Source organism: Lacerta agilis, chromosome 14 (assembly GCF_009819535.1).
Source record: "Lacerta agilis isolate rLacAgi1 chromosome 14, rLacAgi1.pri, whole genome shotgun sequence".
Lineage (NCBI taxonomy): Eukaryota > Metazoa > Chordata > Lepidosauria > Squamata > Lacertidae > Lacerta > Lacerta agilis.
Genome location: NC_046325.1, coordinates 3,552,625 through 3,574,609, shown reverse-complemented (window position 1 = coordinate 3,574,609; position 21,985 = coordinate 3,552,625). Strand labels below are relative to the sequence as shown.

At 49.0% G+C, this 21,985-nt stretch overlaps 1 protein-coding gene across 2 annotated transcripts; it reads left to right on the top strand.

Moving 5' to 3' along the window:
* Window positions 1-7,423: 7,423 nt before the first annotated feature.
* LOC117058836 (monocarboxylate transporter 13-like) lies at window positions 7,424-14,458 on the top strand. Of its 2 annotated transcripts, none has more exons than XM_033170213.1 (5): window positions 7,424-7,518; window positions 9,324-9,539; window positions 10,057-10,200; window positions 12,362-13,138; window positions 14,086-14,458. In XM_033170213.1, the coding sequence occupies exons 2-5, from the start codon at window positions 9,329-9,331 to the stop codon at window positions 14,352-14,354; spliced, it is 1,401 nt and encodes a 466-aa protein (XP_033026104.1). In that variant the 5' UTR covers window positions 7,424-7,518; window positions 9,324-9,328; the 3' UTR covers window positions 14,355-14,458. The 2 variants fall into 2 exon arrangements, with proteins under 2 accessions (XP_033026104.1, XP_033026106.1); XM_033170215.1 differs by having other exon boundaries at window positions 9,321-9,539.
* The last annotated feature ends 7,527 nt before the right edge of the window (window positions 14,459-21,985 follow it).

The window sequence follows — 21,985 nt, the reverse complement described above, 5'->3', positions numbered from 1 at the left end:
CCGAAGTCAGGCTCAGGGTGCTTAACATCAGATACGTAACATTGGTATGAAATCAAACAATAATCAAATTACCTCCTAAAAACATTTCAGAATCAAATTAAAGTCTAATTAGATGGCTTTCCACAGGGTTAGGGTTGGGAACAGTAAGTGCTGAAACAGGTTTTCCACACCCATCAGCCAATCCCCCGTTCCCACCGCCCTTCTGAGTAATACCCCTCCCCACCCTCTCACTATATATAAGGGTCTGGTGACTTCTGTTTCAGTGTATCTGAAGAAGTGTGCATGCACACGAAAGCTCATACCAAGAACAAACTTAGTTGGTCTCTAAGGTGCTACTGGAAGAAATTTTTATTTTATTTTATTTTATTTAGATGAAAGGTTTCATGGCAAGGAAAAGTTGGGCTGGGGAAAAACCGCACCTGTTGAATTTCTGGCTGACACGCAACGAAGGCGTCCTAAAGTTACAGGCGCCTACTTGCACCTCAACCAAAGTTGCAGCCTTTGAAATATGTAAACCCTCCATCCATCCTGTTAAATTGAAACAAGTTTCCTTCCAGCATCTCGTAGTGTTATGCCTCCCTCTGTTGGTCAGAAATGACGTTGCCAGGATTTGCAAATAGGGCTATGAGACAAGACCCACACGCCCCACTGGCAGCTGCTCTTTGGGTCAAGAGTTGTGGGAGAAAAGACTCTGCCCACCATTCCTCTAAGTCTGTGTTGAGCTTCCACTTGCTTTTCCTCTGGCTTCCTCTACCTGCGTAGGGTTCTGGTCGCCTCTCCCCGAAAAGGATATTTTAGAGTTGGAAAAAAAAAGGTTCAGAAAAGGGGAAGCCAAAACGATCGAAAGGGATGGAGCCAGGGGCGTAGCAAGGGGGGGCCTAGGGGGTGGACCGCCCCACGTTCCATAATGGAGGGGGTGACAAATGATCAAGGAACAATTACTGCCCTACTAGGGCGGTGTATAAAAAAAACTTTTTTTTTTTTAAAAAAATGCCTGCTCCAAAGGTCTTATCTTACTATACTAGGGATGATATAGCTATATATGAAATTTCATGCGTATCGGTTAATATCTTGACCCTACTCCACCAAAAAAGCTGTTTCCTTGGCTGTTTTCTTATGTCGCAAAGGCTGAAATTTCAGTTCAGTGGAGCACTTACTGTTCCCAATCCTAACCCTGTGGAAAGCCATCTAATTAGACTTTGATTAGATTTTGAGATGTTTCTGGGAGGTAATTTAATTATTGTTTGACTTTATACCAATGTTATGTATCTGATGTTAGCCACCCTGAGCCTGACTTTGGCCGGGGAGGGCAGGATATAAAGAAAAGTATTTTTTTTAATTATTCCTTTGTAAGAAAATATGAAATAACGTAAAACCATTTTTGCGGGGGGGGGGGATCAATGGGGGGGGTTGACAATAAATTTTCTGCACTGGGTACCACCTGACCTTCCCATGCCTCTGGGTGGAGCTCTTGTTTTCTGTGTTCTTCTCCTTCCGCTCTTGCAAATTAGATAAAGAACGCCTTGTTCTGCACGAGGTTAGGCGTTAGGGTTTATCTCAACTTTGCAACACCAGGGTGCTGCTGCCTCTGCCCAGGACTAACATTGTACCCACATTATCCTCCTGGCTCCAGTTTGCAGCCAGGACTTTAGGCAGAAGAAACGGAGAGCAGGCTTTAATGCAAAAGGGGAGGGATTGGGGTGGGGGGCAGTGGCAAAGAAGATTTTTTTAAAATGGTCCAAACCTCCCTTTTAAAACCTTTGGGCATCTTCCCTTTAGCTGCAGGAAGAATCATGGAATCATAGAATGGTAGAGTTGGAAGGGACACCTGCAGGGGCGTAGCAAGGGGGGCGGTGGCCCCGGGGCAGCGCCTTGCTGGGGGTGACACTTCAGGTGGTGCCCCCGCCCCCTGGCCTTTTTTAAAGGCTATTTTCGGCACTACCGGGGTGGAGCCGCAGGGGCGGCCAGCCAGGAGGGGTGTCACTCCCCCTCGCTGGCCGCCCCTGCGGTTCTGCCCCGGCAGCACGAAAAATAGTCCCCCCTTCCTGCGGCTTTTTTTTGCCGCAGCTTGGAAGCCAGCGAGGAGGGGTGCCACCCGTCTGGCCCGTCCCTCTCCCTGCCCCGACTTGCGCTCCGCCAAGGGAGCCCGGGCGACGGCTTAGGGTGTCTTTGCGGGCTGCAGAGACTCCTGAATCTGCCGCCCGGCACCCCTGGGGGTGGGGCGTCGCGTCGCATGCGTCCTGACGTCATGACGCACGCACGAACCACGATGCCCCCCCCCAGGGGTGCCTCTTGGCTTCCTGCCCTGGGCAGCCAAGGGGCTAGAAACACCCCAGGACCCCTGAAAGTCATCTAGTCCAACCGCCTGCAATGCAGGAATTTCAGCTAAATAAACCCTGATAAACAGCCATAGAACCTCTGCTTAAAAACCTCAAAAGATGGAGAGTCCACAACCTCCTGAGGGACACCGCTCCACTGTCGAACAGCTCTTACTCTCAGAAAATTGAATTATCCACAGTCTCCTTGAGCGGGTGGGATGTTTCAAACCCTGCTTTCTGCCAAAGTGAGATAGCAGACGGCCTTCTCGGTGGTGGTGCCCGCCCTGTGGAACGCCCTCCCACCAGATGTCAAGGAAATAAACAACTATCTGACTTTTAGAAGACGTCTGAAGGCAGCCCTGTTTAGGGAAGCTTTTAATGTTTGATGGATTATTGTGTTTTAACATTTTGTTGGAAGCCGCCCAGAGTGGCTGGGGAAACCCAACCAGATGGGCGGGGTATAAATAATAAATTATTATTATTATTATTATCATCATTATCATTGTTATTATCGAGGTACGTTGTTTTTGTTTGTCGTTATTTAACGTATTATTGTGTTTTTATATTGTAAACCGCCCTGTGATCCTTGGATCTGTGCTCTAGGGCAGCCTAGAAATTTAATAATAATAATAATAATAATAATAATAAGAAGAAGAAGAAGAAGAAGAAGAAGAAGAAGAAGAAGAAGAAGATCTGGAAACCAAGCCTTAGGCCTGGAAAAGAGGAGACTGAGAGATCTGACAACCGTCTTCAAATATCTGAAGGGCTGACTCATAGAAGACGGAGCATGCCTCTTTTCTCCTGTTGTGGAGAGTAGGACTCGAACCAATGGCTTCAAGTTTCAAGAAAAGAGATTCCGGCTAAATATATGCGGAAACGGTGAGAGCTGTTCACCAGTGGAACCGTGGACTCCCTTGGAAAGTGGCTGGCTCTCTTTTGTTTGATATTTCTAAACAGTTGGATGGTTGACTACATGAGACTTGGAGGTAGCAGGGGGTTGGACTAGATGGGCCTTGGAGCAGGGGCGTAGCAAGGTAAATTGGTACCCAGGGGCAAAAAATTTTTTGTCAACCCCCCCAAGAGGCATAGGAAGGTCAGGTGGTACCCGGTGCAGAAAATTTCTTGTCAACCCCCCCACATTGACACCCCCCGCCACAAAAATGGTTTTACGTTATTTCATATTTTCTTACAAAGCAATAATAACAAATACGTAACATTGGCATAAAATCAAACAATAATTAAATTACCTCCCAAAAACATCTCAAAATCAAATTAAAGTCTAATTAGATGGCTTTCCACAGGGTTAGGGTTGGGAACAGTAAGTGCTCCACTGAACTGAAATTTCAGCCTTCACGACATAGGAAAACAGCCAAGGGAACAGCTATTTTGGGGGAGGAGGGTCAAGATATTAACCAATATGCATGAAATTTCATATATAGCTATATAATCCCCAGTATAGTAAGATAAGACCTTCGGAGCAGGCATTAAAAAAAAATCCAAAATATTCCAAAAAAAAAAAAATTCAAAATCCCCCCTAAAATTGTTCCTTGATAGTTTGTCACCCCCTCCATTATGGAACCCGGGGCGGCCTGCCCCCGCCCCCCTTTGCTGCGCCCCTGCCTTGGAGACCCCTTTTCAATTCCATTCCTTTTCATTTATTGCCTTAGGGCCCCCCCCCCCCCCCCGCTTTGTACAGTACTTATCTTTGTTTTCTACAAAGCCATTCCAGCAACTTGATTTTGTTTATCCTTTTCTTCAGCGTCTTGTTGTATTGCAATACGATCTCCCGGTGGTGTTGCCCCCCTGAAGTTTTAAAAATGATAATAATAATATCCCCCAAACCAGCAGCAAATCGGACATTCTCCAATTCTGCGGTGACTTCAGCCGCTTGGCTTTGGAGTTAGGAGACCCGGCTGGAGCGGCGAATGATCTCTCCTGGGCAGCGGCTGTTTAAGCCACAGGGAGCCTGGTGTCCTGGGTCTGTATTTGGTGCAAGAGTTGGGAAGGGACCCCAGGGGTCATCTAGTCCAACCCCCTCCAATGCAGGAAGGCTTACAGAGCCAGGGTCACCGGCATGGCGCGGCAAGTCAGGGGTGAGCCATAAATAACACTGATGGCTTCTTGCATGCCTGAAAAAACAAGACAGCGCAGATTATCAAAACATCAAATTCAGAAGAATGCTAAATTGCTGTAGTCGGGAGGAGGGGAGAGAACAACATCAGCAGCGTTCTGCCTGCAGGCTTACAAGCTAAATAAACGGGCCCTGGATGAAAAGAGGGAGAATTGGGGGCACCAGAGAGGAGACAAACTGGATCAAAATACAGAGGTACCTTGGTTCTGAAGTGCCATGGTACTCAAACCACTTGGAACCCAAACACTGGAAACCCGTAAATAAGTGTTTCGGTTTGCGAACTTTTTTCGGAAGCCGAATGTGTTCCGTTTTGAGTGCCACACTTCCGTTTTGAATTATGCTGAGGCCTGTCTGTTTTTGCAATTTATTTTGTGTTTCTTTTTGTGTTTGTGTGTGTGACTGTGTGGAACCCAGTTCAGCTACTGATTGATTGATTGATTGATTGATTGTGTGACCGCAGTACATTGTTCGATGCTTTCAGTTTATGGATCAATGGTCTCACCAGACAGTAAAATTCATGTTAAATTGCTGTGGGTTTTTTTAAGGGGTTGTTTTTCAAAGTCTGGAACGGATTAAAACAAAATAAAAAATTCTTTCCAGTAGCACCTTAGAGACCAACTAAGTTTGTTCTTGGTATGAGCTTTCGTGTGCATGCACACTTCTTCAGATACACTGAAACAGAAGTCACCAGATCCTTAAATATAGTGAGGGAGTGGGGAGGGGTATTACTCAGAGGGTGGTGGGAATGGGTGATCAGCTGATAGGTGTGGAAAAACTGGAACGGATTAATCTGCTTTGCATTACTTTCTATGGGAAAGAGCACCTTGGTTTTGGAACGCTTTGGTTTTGGAACAGACTTCCAGAATGGATGAAGTTTGAGAACCAAGGTACCGCTGTATCGCCATTAGCAGAAACATAAGAAGCTGTCTTATGTAGGAAGATTCAGGAAAGACGAAAGAAAAGTTATTTTTCGCGCGATGCAGAATGTGAACTATGGAACTCCCTGCCACAGTAGGCCGTGATGGTCACAACACCAGACCCCATAAACACAGCAACCACCCCAACTAAAGAACTAAAGCAACGGGCTTGCTAGAAAAGCGAACCAATAAACTGAAAACTGACATGGGGACAAATAGAAGAGGACACCTTCATACCCAGTATCACATACACAGCCCAAGAAGGCAATAAGAATCCACCATATGACTCAATCCAGCTTTCCTGACCCACCTCACAAATGCAAACAAGCTCCACTGCAGCCAAGCACACCACGATCCCTTCTCACAACCAAGGAAATGTAATAAACGAATAGAAAGTGACCCCAAAAAGGAATATAATGTTTAAGCCTCACCACCTCAAGCCCTCCTCTGCTTCCCCAACACTAAGGTCTCACAACAAATGCAACTGATTTGTAAGGAAGACTGTACAACCTGAAAAGAGAGAGAGACAAAGCAGGTACTCTTGTAAACCAAGAAAATCTTTAATAAAAAAGAATATTTAAAAAAACAAAAATAAAAGAGGATTAGACAAATTCACGGAGGGGGAGAGGGCTATCGGTGGCGGCTATGCTCGGCTTCCACGGGGCAGTGATGTTTTCTGAATGTCAGTTGCTGGAAAGCACAGGAGGGGAAAGTGGCTCTTGAGTTCGAATCCTGATTGCGGGGTTTCCCCACAGGCATAGCCCTGGCCCAACAGACTCTGTTATTAATTTTGTCTTTTAACTCCAAACCTGCCTTGGGACCTTAGGGTGAAAGGTGGGTTAATAATAATAATAATAATAATAATAGCTGCATCACTCTCCTAAGCAGCACAAGAATGCAGAATCACAGAATTGTATGAGTTGGAAAGGACCACGAGGATCATCTAGTCCAACCCTCTGCAATGCAGGAATCTACCCAAGAGGCCTGATCCAGGCAGGGCTGCTTTCTAGCGCAGCATCCCCTTTCCGACGTGGGCATCCGGAATGGGCATCCCGCAGCAGCACTCCCTCGGAAACTGGCCTTCCGGGGTAGACTGCGCCTGGCCTTGGAGGCTCGCCCTCCCGGCCGCCACCACAGGTTTAGATCCCGTCTCAAGCCGAGGATCGCTCTGCGCCTTGCTCCGCGCGGGGTTGCACCCGAACCGATGCGCGCCCCGCGCAGATGCTCAGTCAGCCGGCGGCGGGATCAACCTGCCCTCCGCCGTCGCCACTGCGCCTGCGCGCCCTCACCCCCACCCCCTCAACCAACACCTCCATAGCGAAGCCCTTTCGGAGCGGGAGGAGAGAGGCGGGGGCGTGGCTTCCCGCCCCGGGCCCCGCCCCTTTCGAATCCTGCAACATTGTAGCCGCTCACGCGGAGGCTCCTGCGTGCGCGGCTCTCCCGGCTCCCCCCTACCCCGGTAGGAAAGAAACGGCGGTGGGGGGGGGAAATGGGGGTGTTCCCTAGGAGGGGGGGGAGCCCCCAAAAGAATATCATCCAATGTTTCATTTATTTAATTTAAATTGGGCGGAGGGGGAGGGGGGACACCCCCAGGTGGCCATATATGAATCGGGATTGGGGGGGGGGGATTCCAGCAGTTGCTTGCGGGGGGGGGGTGTGATCAGGAATTCTTCAGGGGGGAAGGGAAGTTCCAGGAGGCCTGTAAGCCCCCCCTACTAAAAAACCCTGGGTGTTCTTATGCGATTTCACGTAATTTTGTTTCCATATGCCCCCCCCCCCCGGGAAAACGTTTATTTAGAGGTCATGCTTTTCTGCAAGGCGCATGGCTCTCCAAGTCCCCCCCCCCCCCCGTTAGCGGAGACACTGTTGGGAATTAAGACCCCTATTATTATCCTTATTATTATTAATCTTGCACTAATTTATCAGCTCTCTCTCACACTCTCTGTGTGTCTTTTTGCAAATATGTTTCTGTGGTTTCCCCATCTCTCTTCCCCCATCACTTCCTCTCCTCTCTCTTCACCTTGAAAGCTCTTTCTAAAAGCCCCCCCCCTCTCCAGATCCCTGGCACCTCCCTCTATGATCCAGGGTGCCCCTCCATGGCCCACCTGTTTGAAGAAGGCCGAAAAGAGGTTTTCTGGGAGCTGACTGAGGGGTGAGTAGCTCCCAGGGGGGATGCAGGAAAGCGATGGCATGGAGGAAATCGGTTTGGGGGCATTTCCACTTTCTCCTTCCATTGGCAGGTGGATCTGCAGAACCCCACGGGGTTTGCAGGGGGAATGAGGAGGAGGAGAGAAACCCAGCAGTGTTAGGGCCTCAGTGCCGTCTGGAATTCTGTTGGTGGGTGGCAGCAGACTCTGCACGTGCTCAGAGGTACCCTTGTTTTGGCATATTTATTTATTTAGTGGCAGGCATGGTTTTCGCTGCTCTCCGTTTGATCCTCACAACAACCCTGTGAGGTAGGCTGGGCCGAGAGACAGCGGTTGGCCCAAGATCATCCTTGGGGAGGATTTGAATTCTGGTCTTCCTGGCCCTAGTCCAGTGGTGGCGAACCTTTTGGAGACCGAGTGCCCAAAATCTACTAATTTATCGCAAAGTGCCAACACGGCAATTTAATATGGGATAATAATTAATATACTGTAATAAAATGAGTGGGAGGACTGCCCTGAGTTGTTGAGGTGGGGGCTTGGAACACAGTTGTTGTTTTTTTGGGTGGGGAGAAAAACACTCACACGCCTTATAAACGTTTCCTACGGCACGCGGAGCAGAAATAACACATAGAGTTTTGGGGGACATTTCCAGAGGTTTTTTTTGGGGGGGGGTAGCCAAGACTTTATTGAGGGGCTTGGATCACAGTAGTTTTTTTGGTGGGGAGAAAAACACTCACACGCATTATAAACGCGGAGCAGAAACAACACATAGAGCTTGGAGGGGGGCATTGCCCAGAGTTTTTTGGGGGGAGCGGGTTGGCAAGACTAGCAGAGCTTTTAGGGGGGGGGGCTTGGATCACAATTGTTTTTTGGGGGGGAGAAGAACACTCACACAAATTATAAACACTTCCTATGGCACAAGGAGCAGATACAACACATAGTCTCAAGGATCGCAGGCAGCAACCAATCAACGAAAACCCTTGACAAAGCCACCAATCACATGAACTACAGCCTGCTGGCTGTAAAAAAAATCCCACCAATGGCGGGGGCGGGGGGGCGCGGAGGCAGGAATATAGCTGCTTTGGGGAGATAAACTGCCTCTAAGATGCTGCCGCCGGGTGGGAGCAGTTTACTGATAAGGAGGTGGGGGGAAGCTGCTGGCCAATTTGAAAACCCCAAACAACGGCACTGCTGGCGTGATGGCGCGTGCCAACAGAGAGGGCTCTGCGTGCCCACTCTGGCACCCGTGCCATAGGTTCGCCACCACTGCCCTAGTCTGACACACCAAACCCAGATGGGATTACCTACTGGGTGCTAAGAGGCATGGCGGGATGGTCTCAGTGGATCAAGTTAATCAGCTTTGTTCAGTTAAACTAAATAGCTCCAACAGGACTGGAATAGATATGCAATTAATTGTGTGTTGTTTTGGAGTTTATTGTATTTTATTGTGCTGTTATCTTCCTTAGTGGGTCAAGCAAGCCACTGTTCTGAATAATGCTTTTTTGTAGGGTAGGGGGCACTGGGGATGAATTTATGGAACCAAGGGGGCGGTGGCCCCCAAAAGTTTGGAAACCACTGCTCTAACCACCGCACCACATTGCCTCTCTTGCATGTGGGAATCTAGAGACCAGGTGCTTCCCAATCCTTCTATTGATGCTTGGGGGGGCAGAAAATAATTTAATTTCGTGCCAGGAGAAAGTTGGATGGATGTTATTAGAAGAAGCTGTTTGAGCAAAAATTAGGAAATCTAAGCTTCAGTCATATCTAGGGTTTTCTTTCCCCCAGACCTTCTCCCTCGCTCCCCAAGCAGGATCCATGCTGGGCCCGGTCGTGGTTCACCCCGAAGCCCCGGACGGAGGCTGGGGGTGGATTATCGTCCTCTCGGCCTTCCTCCAATCCGCACTGGTCTTTGGCGTGATCCGTTCCTTCGGGGTCTTCTTTGTGGAGTTTGTGACGTACTTTGACGAGCTGTCCGGACGGATCTCCTGGATCACCTCGATTGGGATCGCGGTGCAACAGTTTGCGAGTGAGTGGAGTGGCGTGTGTGTGTGTGTGTGTGGGACACACACTATGTGCTGCCTGCCTATGCTCGGTGGTGCGAAATCATTGCCCCACATGCCCTGGGAAACTGCCTTCCTCGTCCTTCCTCGCCATTGGCCGTGGTGCTGTGATGTCATGGAAGCGCTCGCAAACATTCTGCAGCTCAGGGAGGATGGGCATGGAGACAAAACGTTGTCCAAGGATGGGGTGACCTTCTCTGGAAGAACTGAAAGATCAGAAACTGGTCTTAATATATTTATTATAAATAAATATTGTAATAATTAATACACGGTGCTATGGGGGGGCCTGCTCCAAATTTCCGTATTGCAATGGGGTTGGACCAGATGACCCTTTGGGTCCCACCCCTTCCAACCCTGCAATTGTATGATTCTAATAGCCCATAGCAGCGCCTGGTGCGAATTCCTGTTCAGAACTTAGGAAGGGTGATTCTGTTCCTTGCAGCAGCAATTCTGTGACCGGCATCCCTTTCTCCTCCTTGGCAGGTCCAGTGGGCAGTGCTTTGAGCTCTCGCTATGGCGCCCGCCCTGTTGTTATGGCCGGCGGGTTTTTCTCAGGCCTGGGGTTCCTGCTGGCCTCGTTTGCCACCTGCCTGGCTCACCTGTACCTCTGCATCGGACTCCTCTCAGGTGGGTTGAAACTGTGTGACCTGCGTTGCTGTCGTTTGCAAGAAACCAATCTTTCAGTGTGTGAACTTTGGAACTCCCTGCCTATTGACATCAGGCAAGGTCCCTTCAAAGTCCTCTATTTGGCACCTGCTAAAAACACCTCCAGTGGAGCAATGGGTCATTGTCTCTGGCTGTTAACCTTGAGCCCACCCAAGGATGGCTGGGGGGCAGGATTCCTGCATTGCAGGGGGTTGGACTAGATGACCCTCAGGGTTCCCTTCCAACTCTACATTTCTATGAGTCTTGCTTAGGCAAGGCCCGTCCCCGATACTTACAAAGCTGATGCAATTTTTAATCTGTTTTTAGCCTTTTTATAACTTTTTTCAAAAGTCACGAATTTTTCCTATTGGTAAATTTATTGTTTTATCATTTTTGTAAACCACCTTGGGGTCTTTTTTTAAAAAAACCCCAGATAAAACAGCATATAAATATTATGAAATAACAAATAACCACTGTACAAATCTGCTTGCCCCCCAAACTACCCACTCTTATGGGGTTTTACCCTGATGTGTTAGTTTTCCATCTTTTTGCTTGATGGGCATAATTATTATTTGCTTCTAAGATCTCAATATATTTATTTAGCGGTCTTTTTTTTTTAGCAAAGGCTGAGGCGGCAGAGAGATGAGGGGAGGAGAGCGTTGGTGAGAGAGAGCCAGTCTTTGAAGAAAATGGCAGCCATTTTTTAAAGGCTGCCTCCTCCAAGCCAGTGGTTTCGGACTACAACAGATCCCCTCCAGATGTTATTGGTCCAAAATGTTTCTGCCCGAAACATCTGGAGGGCACCAGCACAGAGAAGGAGAAGCCATATATCCAAGGGGACGCTTGGATATCTGAGGAAGAAGCAAAGTCAGGCTCTAGTTCAAGATGGCTGCCGTCCCCCCGAGGAACTCTCCCTGAGAAGATAGCCATGATACACAATGGGTTGTTTGTTCATTTTAGATTTATGTGTTGGTTTTGCAAACTTCAGCAAACGTGGACATTGTTTGAGTTGAAATTCCTGTGGGCGCCTAACTGAGGGAAGGGCTAGGCCTCATTTCTCCCCTCATGGAAGGCCGCCATCTTGAAAAAGCCATCTGCCTATGGCCGCCATCTTGAAAAAGCCTATGGCGACGGCTGGGTGCGAGGATGGAGAAGGAGCTCCCAGCTTATGGCCGCCTCACCGGGGAATCCGGTGGGGCACCATGACAACAGGATGCTGAGCTAGACAGGCGCCATTTGGGCTTGATCCCGGCAGCCATTTTTGGCCTGATCCTTGCGTTCTTTGGGGGATGCCAGTGCCTCCCCTTCTGTGTTTTGTTCTGGTCGCCTCGCCTCAAAAAGGGTATCGAGTCGAGTTGGGGAAAGGAAGGTTCCAGAAATGGGCCGCCGAAATGGATCAAGGGGACGTCCCCCCCCTACGGAAAAAAGGCTGCGGTGTTTGCACCTTTTCAGCAAGGGCAAAAGGAAAGCGAGAGGCAACGCAAGAAAAGTTTATAAAAAGGATGGAGATTGCAGCTAGAGAAAAGCTTTTCCCCCAGCAGGCTCTTTATTGATTTATTTGATTTGATTTGTATACTGCCCTTCATCTGTAGATCTCAGGGCAGTTCAATAAAACATAAAAACCCAAAATGCATGATAAAAAAAAGAACAGGAAACACAAGCCAATAAACCTCCCACAAACACGTTTTAAAAAGGATATAAGATGTTAACCAGCCCAAGGCCTCGTTGAAGAGGAAATGTTTTTGCATGGTGCCAAAGGTCTATAATGAAGGCGCCAGGCGAGCCTCCCTGGGAGGAGCATCGCACAAACGGGGAGCCACCACCGAAAAGGCCTGTTCTCGTGTTGCCACCCTCCTGTGAAAGAGGCACACAAAGATGGCCCTTGGGTGCGGATCGCAGGGTCCGGGCCGGTTCATAGGTCCTTGAGGCGGTCCTTGAGGTATTGGGGTAGTTCCCTTTGGGGGGGAGCATGAGGCTCTTCATCTCAGGGCCGCGGGTTCGAATCCCATGCTGGGCGAAACGATTCCCGCGTTGCAGGGTGTTGCGCTAGATGACCCTCGGGGGTCCCTTCCAACTCCACGATTTCGTTTAAGGCTCCGTAGGCCAAAACCAGCACTTTGGGACGTTCTCGTTCTCTCGGCAGGTTTCGGCTGGGCCCTGGTCTTCACGCCCTCTCTGGCGTCGGTCGCCCGGTACTTCAAGCGCCGCCGGACGCTGGCCACGAGCCTGGCCTTGACGGGCGTGGGCCTCTCGTCCTTCGCCTTCTCGCCGCTCTTCCAGCTCCTGGTGGACACCTACGCCTGGCGAGGAGCCCTCCTCATCGTGGCGGGCATGTCCTTCAACCTGGTGGTCTGCGGGGCCCTCATCCGCCCCATCACCCTCAAGGAGGATCTCCCAGGTCCGGTGGGCCGTGGCGCGAGGGGGACGTCGTGCTGGGCGCGCTTCTCCTCCCTCTTCGGCCTCCACCTCCTGGGCCACTTCGCCTTCATGAGGTTCGTCCTGGCCGTCACGCTGGTCAACACGGGCTACTTCGTCCCCTACGTCCACCTCGTGGCCCGCGCCAGGGAGCTGGGCTTCGACGAGTACCAGGCGGCCTTCCTCATGTCGCTGGCGGCCGCGGCCGACCTGTGCGGCCGCCTCTTCTCCGGCTGGCTGGCCAACTGCCGCGGATGCCGCCTCGCCCGCATCCTGGTGGCCTGGACCTTCCTGACCGGCGGGGCCTTGGTGGCCATCCCGTGGGGCCGCGACTACCCGCTGCTGGTGGCCATTAGCCTCTGCTACGGGTTCTGCTCGGGGGCCCTGACGCCCGTCGTCTTCTCCATCATCCCCGAGATCGTGGGCATCGCCAACATCTTCAGCTCCATGGGGCTGCTGCAGATGATCGAGAGCATCGGGGGGCTGCTGGGGGCGCCTCTTTCTGGTAGGTGGTGCCATTTGTCACATTTATTTACCTGTGGCGTTTATTTCCCAGCTTCTCTCTTGAGAAAAGCAGGTTTGCAGCTTCCGGAATTGGAACTGGGTTAAGGGGTGTGGCTGAACATGTTCCAGATAAATTTCTGTCTCCTTAGGGGGGCGAAACGGGTTTCCTACGCAGTTGCGTTTGGTTCCCAGCTCAAGGAGCGAGATTAGGAACACAGGAATGGCCCTCTGTCAGGGGGTCCGTTTACCTCAGTGCGGCATGCGCCAGCGGGTAGCCAACACGGTTCCCTCCAGGGGCCGTCGTACTGCAACTCCCATCATCCACGAGAAATCAGCTGAGCTGACTCAGGATGATGGGAGTTGTAGTCCAACAACGTCTAGGTGGGGGGGCATCGGGACTGAAGGACTTTGCAATAGAGCCGCCTTTCCCAAACTTGAGTCCCCAGACGTCATTGGACTACAACTCCCATCTTCCTTGACCACTGACCCTTCTGGCAGGGGCTGATGAGAGTTGTAGTCCAACCAAATCTGGAGGGCTCCATGACTAGCAGCGGTTCACCAGGAGTCTCTCCAAAGCCTACCTTGATATGCCATTGGGGACTGAACCTGGGAATATCTGCCTCTAAACTACCTCTAAACAGCCCTTTCTGGACAAGGAAACCAAGCACATAATCTCCCTACCACAGCTAGGTCCACACCTTCTAGACAGCATAGCTGCATCAGAAGTGACAGCACTGCCAGTTATTATGTTCTAGGTGTGTCTTGAGGCTTATGTTCTAGACCACCCTTCCCCAATCTCATACCTTTCAGGTGTTTGGGACCTCATCTCTTCCCATCTGTGACCACTGGCTGGGGTTGACAGGAACTATAGTGCAAAACATCTGGAGGGCACTAGGTTGGCACAGACTGTTCTAGGTTGTTCCAGGTCGCTCTTCTTTTCTCTTCCAGGTTGGCTGAGGGACGCAACGGGTGACTACGTTGCTTCTTTCTTAGCGGCCGGGTCGTTCATGTTCGCCGGAAGCCTCGTCCTGATGACCCTGCCCAACTTCTCCAGCTGCCTTGCCCCTCCGTCTGTGCCAGAACCCAGTGCCAAAATGGAGGCTGGCGAAGGCACTCTCTTGGCATCTGCAACTGCTCCTGTGGGGGTCCTCTCTCCCCACGACTGCCACCCTTACAAGGTCATGCCTGAGACAGAGGAGCCGCTGACCAAGAGCTGATCACCCAAGGCCAGCCTTTCCCAACCAGATGTTGCTAGACTACAACGCCCATCATCCTTGGCTGTTGGCTAAGCTGGCTGTGGGTGGTGGGAGTTGTCGTCCAACATCTGGGTGGGGGGCAAAGGTTAAAGAACAGGAATGGGGAACCTGAGGCCCTCCATACATTGCTAGACTACAGCTCCCATCATCCCTGGCTGTTAACCGTGGATGATGGGAGTTGTAGTCCAACAAACATTGGCTACTCCAGTACTAGAGAGAATAATCTTGTTGGGACCGGCGTGGGGTGGGAATGTTTGGGTGGCATCCACACACCGTGAATTTAAAGCACACGGCCTCCCCCACCAAAATAATAATCCTGGGAGCTGTAGTTTGTTAAGGGTGCTGGGAACTGTAGTTTTGTGCGGTGTGCAGGTGCGCCCTTGAAGAGGAGCGGGTTTTCTTGTTGTGGAAGCTGGTATTTCCCTTGCCTGTGCCTTAACTAATGCACCTCTGAGCCACCCGCAAAGGTTCGACCAGGTGCATGAAAACAGACTCACTCCGGCAACATGGAGGCGAACTTTGGACCGCCGATTTCCCCAGAGGAAAGCCTGCTGTAAATTTTTACGAGGCTCCTCACTGATGCCCATGAAAGTGACTCAGTACCCCCCCCCCCCGGAAAAGACCCTTGTAGCATTTGGACATTACAGGACGCTCGTAGTGGAACGACTTCAGCATCCCATAACCCGCTCAATCCGCAGACCTCTGAAATAGTCAACGCCGACCCCTTAACACCTTCTGTTTGGCTAGCACAACCGCCGTCTCTCTCTCGTAGCGTCCGCCCCTCTCCCTTCACGCAATCGTGGGACCAATTTTGCAACTTTCCGCAAGGGAGGAAGGGTCAGAGAGCGTCCACTGTAAACTCTTAAATGTGGCTCCTTCCCCCACCCCGTTAAATTTAGGATTAAAAATGTGACGTTTTGATGGAACTGTTTTCTGCAGTCTGCGGCCGTATTTATTCTTAATTTATTAATTTGATAATTCCGGCCGTTTGTGAAAATAAAATTGCAAAAGATCCACGGCGAAAATGGCTTGAGCTGTTCATCTGATCACCTCTTGCGCGGAGTGGGTGGCTAATCTTTTTTCCAGATGTTCTCAAACTCTCATCTGTGGCCACATGCTGGCTGGGTCTGGGGGGGGGTTCAGGGTCCAACATCTGGAGGTTCTGCAAATTAGCCACCCGTTTTTACAAGTGTTTGTGGGGAGTGTGGTTAGTGAATCACCCTTGAACCATTTCACTTTGTTTGGGAAACATAGTTCAGGAAATGTAGCATTTGGTACAGAACCTGGCACCTTCCGATGGTTGCAAACCACAGATCCCATTAGCCCTCACCCGTTGCAGCTGTACAAAACATCAGGTTGGCAGAGTGCCCGAAATACATTATTTTATTGTATTTATTTATTTAAAAAATAAATAAATATAGGCCACTATTTCATTTAAAAATAACAAAGTGGTTTACAACAGAAATGTATTGCAAGGGGTTGGGTCCCCTCCCAACAATACAATTCTAGGAAAACCATACAGTAAAGACACACATTATGTATAAAGTAAAAAAACAGGCACCAGTCTGTTAACCCTTTTGGAAAGTATTCTTCATTGCCTGCATAGGCCTGGTCAAGTTTTCAGCAGGCATTTAAAAGCTGAATCAGCGCTGCTTGAATCTAGTGGCAGAGAGTTCCACAGGACCCAAAGTCTCCATTCAGTTCTCAAAGGAGCGTCGCCAACTCTTGTTTCTGAATATGTAGAGTTGGAAGAGTCTCAAAGGGTCCCCCAGCCCAATCCCAGCAATGGAAGAGTTTGGAAGAGTTTGGATTTGATATCCCGCTTTATCACTACCCGAAGGAGTCTCAAAGCGGCTAAGGGAGTCTGGCTCTCAGGCAGGGGAGCCCTTGGCCTTCCAGTTGTTGATGCTGCCGCCATCTCTGCCCATTGGCCAGGCTCCCTGGGGAACATGGGATATGTAGTCCGTCGATTCTGGGAGGGTGGCAGGTTCCCAACCTCTGCTCTAGAGAGCTGGAAGAGGGAAGGCAGGGATGATCTCAGGCAAGTTCGGCAGGCAGCCGACCTCGAAGCCACCGAGTGGACTTTGAGGCCTTCGCGTGTGTTGGGCCCCTCGCCACGGGCCAGAATCTCACCCTTTGGAACTTGTTTCCCCCCCTCTGCAATAAAATCATTATCCTTTAAGCCAGAAAGTTTGCAGCCGGTGTGGGGAGAGGAATTGGGCTGGCTCAACACTTTCACCCATAAATTTCCCGGTCCTAAATTTGCATGGAAAATCTTGAGAGGAAAAAGTGAAAGGAAACAAAAGAAAACAAAAAAAGGCATTTATTTACTTATTTATTGCTTTTCTATCCCACCTTTTGTCTATAAGGAACTCAAAAGTGTCAGGTACATGGTTCTCCCCACCGCCCTCATTTATTCCCCACAACGACCCTGCGAGGCAGGCCAGGCTGAGAGCCTAAAGGCACCCAGGGAGCTTCGTGGGGAATTTAAACCCTGGTCTCTCCCAGGTTCCACTCTAACCACTGCACCACACTGACTACATGTAGGCATGGAATGAGCCCAATGGGACTCAGAATGGTGCAGATGGAAGGGACCCCCAAGGGTCATCCAGCCCACCCCGGCAAGGCAGGAACCACTGGTAAGTGGGACTTGTCACTAAATATGGATGCTGTAAGTCTTTTAATACCAAGGGTGGGAAGGAAAGTGTATTTCAGCCCGAGGGCCGTTATCCATTATGGGGAGCCTTCTGAGGGCCGGGTGCCAGCGGTGGGCGTGGCCAGAGGCGAAAGTGGGTGGAGCAACTGGTGCAAATTTACCTTTGTGCATGAGGCTAGTTTTATGCGTATAAACATGATTGACTGTATAGTAACAATCGCAATGTTATTTACTAGAGATTACTTCTCAAAATTTAGATTAGATTAGATTTATTTATTGTCATTGTCCGTATATACACAGTATACACAACAACGAAAATCAAACACCCAAAGACCGGATTTACCATACACATTTGCACATATCTCCAACACTCTCATCCTTATTAAAACATAATCTATTAAAACATAACATAATCCAAAGTATAACATAACCTATTAAAAGCATAGCATAACCTAAAAGCCTGTCTCATTCCTTACTACTCACTGCTTACTATTACTTACTATATAGATACAGCTTCTCATAATGTCAAAATCAACATGGTGACATAATATATTAAAATGTAGCTTTTTCAGTTGACCACCAAGTCCAGTGTGTACAAAATACAAATCCTATTTTGTTAAATAGGATTAAACAGTAACTGTTAAACAGTAACTGTTACTGTTACTATCCGGGCCTATTACGTTTACGTGTTTTGTCAACTGGATTTGCGTAACATAGGCATTCTGGTAGTTTTGATTTTTATGCATAGACACTGCTCTCTGTCCTCCGTATAGGCAGGAGGCGTGATCAGAAGAAAAGGGTCACATCCAAGCCAGCTGAAAACATTTGAGGTGTGTGTGAAGCAAGGGGTGTCACCTGGGGGGAGGATTTCGAGGGCCAGAAAGAGCTGGAGGGCCACACACACTCCCTGGGACTGAAGTTCACGGCACCAGTTTTATTCGCTCTCTTGCAAGACTCAACCGGCCTGTGGCTCTTTTTGCAAATTCTCCATGGGTAACTTTCCAAGGGGTGGCAGCTGACCTCTTGCAAAGCTTACCTTGCATAGCTGGCTTGCTGAAGACATCACTTATGGGGAAATGAACAGACTCTCTGGTTTCTTGGCAAAATCTGCAGGCCAAGGCTGGGGGGCAAATGCCATCCTGAAGTGGGAGAGAGGGTGTTAAAAGTCTGGATTCTGGGAAGCTAAGGTCATTGTGCTTTTTGAAGCCTAAAATGGCTGACGCACACACTTTGGACAAAAGATATCTTTAGTCCAATCTCCAGCGGCAGAGTATAATAACCCGTGTCCTCGACTGACTCACTCTCCTCCGTTCCTCTGAACAGAAAGACAGCCACACCGCTCTCTGGCGAAGGACGGTACTGGTTATTTCAGCACCACGGCTCACAATTCGCTGCCTCTAGCTAACTATGTTATTTGTTTTTATTAAATTGGTATACCACCTTCCATCCGTAGAGCTCCGGGCGGTTTGCAGCGTGAAAAGACAAAATAAAAAGGCAAAGAACAAGCTAACCAACCAATAACCTGCCCCCCTGCAGTCAAAACCACATTTAAAAGGACATCCCTACATTGCAGGAGGTTGGACTAGATGACTCTCAGGGTCCCTTCTTAAAATTCTATGACTCTATGATAGAATTAATCTGCCAAAGGCCTGGCTGAAGAGGAATGTGTAGCATGTATTCTATAAAGCCTTCAGATAAAACAGCTGTTGGTGGTGAAATTTGGTGCCCTGCTGTCAACTTTCCAGGTTTCTAGACCTCAAGGGGGCAGGACCTGGGCAAGTCCTGAGATTAGCACACAAAACTTAGACGACAGATTCAGGCGATTGAGACTATGGCCTCCTAGGTGAACATTTCCTCGATGCTGCTTCCTGAGTTATTTGAAAGCCAAATGAAAGATGACGCAGGAATACTGTGATTGGTGTTTTCTTTCTCAAAAAGCAGCTGCAGAGATGCGCATAATCTACACACACAACTGTGTGTAGAGGAAAACATAGGCTAAGGGTTGGAAAAGCCTTTGCCAACCTGTCAGCCTACGGACATTTTGGACTGCAATTCACATCATTTGCCCCCACCCCCGCCCTGCACAATAAGACCCAGATTCTCAACATTTTCATATTATTATTTTTTAAATAAAAGCAAGTTTTTAGCTTCTGTAGAACCTGAGCTAGAAGGCAAAATCTGCAGGTACTATTTAAAAAAGAAATTCTGCTGAGAAATTGGGCTGCTCCCTCCTTTCAGTGTCTTATTCACTTCCCCCTCTCCTGGGAAAAATTCCTGCAGCTGACATCTATTTGTGAAGACAGCCATCTAAAAAAATACCCAATGGGCTGTCGCGAGGAAGATGGAGCAAGGTTGTTTTCAAAATTGTAAGAAAGGCCCATCCGACTTAACATCAGGAAGAGTTTTCTGACAGTAGGAGATGTTTGACAGTGGAAAAGACTCCCTACAAGAGGTAGTGGACCCTCTCCTTCCCTGGAGGTTTTTAAGCAGAGGTTGGATGGCCATCTGTCAGGGATGCTTTAGCTGTGATCCCTGCATTGAAGGGGGTTGAGCTAGATGGCCCTTGGGGGTCCCTTGAAACTACAATTTCTATGATTCTATGACCCTGGAAGATGATGGTCTCTCCTTTTCTGGAGGATTTTAAACAGAGGTTAGATGACCATCTGCCAGGGAATCTTTAAGCCACTGTCTAAACCATGGGTAGGCAACCTAAGGCCCGGGGGCCAGATGCAGCCCAATCGCCTTCTCAATCCGGCCCGCGGACGGTCCGGGAATCAGTGCGTTTTTACATGAGTAGAAGGTGTCCTTTTATTTAAAATGCATCTCTGGGTTATTTGTGGGGCCTGCCTGGTGTTTTTACATGAGTAGAAGGTGTGCTTTTATTTAAAATGCATCTCTGGGTTATTTGTGGGGCATAGGAATTCGTTCATATTTTTTCCCCCTTCAAAATATAGTCCGGCCCCCAACAAGGTCTGGGGGACGGTGGACTGGCCCACAGCTGAAAAGGGTTGCTGACCCCTGGTCTTCTAAACCTATCTAATGTGTACATCAAATAATATTATTTAAAGCTGGTTTTTTATTTAAAAAAACACAAAAGCATTTATTTTCCACCAAAGAGGTTCCAAGAATTTTAAATGCTTGCAGCACTTTTTATTTCTAATTGTGTGAGTAATCATTGCATTAACAAAATACTTAATGTTGAGGAATTCCAAAACCACGTATGTTTTTTCTCTCCCTTTTCCCTTGATTTTTAGACACTTGTCCTTATCTTGCGTTTTTCTATTCTTTCTTTCTTACATTGTAAGCTTCTAATGCCAAATACTGTGTGGATGGATTCATTTTAACTCAATAAAGATTGACAATAATAATAATAATAATAATAATAATAATAATAATAATAATAACAACAACAACAACAACAACAACAACAATACAGGTAAATAATCCTTGGGCTCCCAAGCATCAAAGTGCATAGTTAATCTGTGGAACTCCCTGCCACAGGAGGCAGTGATGGCCACCACTCTAGAATGCTTTAAAAGAGGACTGGACAAATCCCAAGCAGGTCCGAGTCTCGGATTTGGACGCAGCCCAAGTCCGTCCACCCAAACCGCTCAGATTCCAGCGCACAGACGCAGGCAACCTCATCAATTGTGGCGTCTGGAAAAGCAGAGTTGCACAAATGGAAAAAGTCTATTGGGTGAGGAGTGAAGATGATTTAAGGACACAGGCGGAGGAGACTTTGTCCTGGCCGAGACGGTGCCTCTGGGGTGAAGCCCAGAGTCTCCGCCAGACACTCGAAAGCCCCAGATTTCTTGGAAGCGTGAAGACAGAAAAAACTCCAGTCCACAATTTCATCCCCTGCGGCTGTGCTGGCCGGGACAACGCCTCCTGGTGGAAGGGTGAGTCCCATCTCTCAAATGGGTGTGAAGAAGAGAGGGGTGGGCTCTCTGACGGCGGCGTGTGGGGCAGGGGGAGAATTGATGCATCAAAGCTATATTTCCACTCCTGGAGGAGCAGGAGGGAAGAAGTACAGCTGGAGCCCTGGAGGGATCAGCTGCGTGGTTAATTTTATCAGGTGCATAGTTCGATTTCTGTGCTTTTTTGGTGGTGGGGAGCATGTATTAGTGGACTTTCTGGTTCTTTTCTGCAAGGGTACTACAGCAATAGAAGTGCATTATCAACAGATCTATGCTGGACATGTCATTCTACTTTATTAGCTGTTCTGCAATGAGAGGCAGTGTGGCACAGTGGTTAGAGCATCAGACTAGGGCTGGGGTCGGCAAGGTTTACCTCGCCTGGGCCAGTTCACTCCAGCAGAGATCCCTCCGTGGGCCGGATCGCACCCATGATTTCCGGCGTTTGCACAGAGCAATTTCCGGCACTGCGGAAGTGAGTCCCTGCGCCGCGCTGCGCCACTTTAGTGCAGCACATGGGGACATGCTGAGTGGGTGGCTCAGTTCGGAGGCGGTTCGTGGGCTGGTTAAATGACCCCCGTGGGACTAGGGCCTCGGAGACCTGGGTTCAAATCCCCACTTTGCCCATGAAACTGACTGACATTTCAGGTCAAGTGCTGCTTCTCTGCCTAATCTAACTCACAGGGATTAAGCGAGGAGGGGAGAGCCAGGCATTTGAGCCCCTCCTTGGAGGGGAAAAAGGTGGCACATAAATGCAATGAATAATTGCAATAAATTAAAATAATTTCCCCTAGAGAAAAGGTGAGTAAGAAGTGACACTACTGAAGTTTATAAAACAATGCATGGCATTGTGAAAGTGGATAGAGGGGTGGTGGGAATTATCCCTCTCTCCTAATGCTAGAACTCATGGACGTCCCACGTAGCTCCCTGTCGGCAGATTCAGGAAAGATAAAAGAAAGTCCTTCACGCAGTGCATAGTTAATCTGTGGAACTCCTTGCCACGGGAGGTAGCGATGGTCACC

Excerpts from the sequence above, each read along its gene's own strand:
- LOC117058836 (XM_033170213.1), top strand. The coding sequence starts at position 9,329 with ATGCTGGGCCCGGTCGTGGTTCACCCCGAAGCCCCGGACGGAGGCTGG. Across the intron at positions 9,540-10,056 it reads CGCGGTGCAACAGTTTGCGA|GTCCAGTGGGCAGTGCTTTG; the intron begins GTGAGTGGAGTG and ends CCTCCTTGGCAG. Across the intron at positions 10,201-12,361 it reads CTGCATCGGACTCCTCTCAG|GTTTCGGCTGGGCCCTGGTC; the intron begins GTGGGTTGAAAC and ends TTCTCTCGGCAG.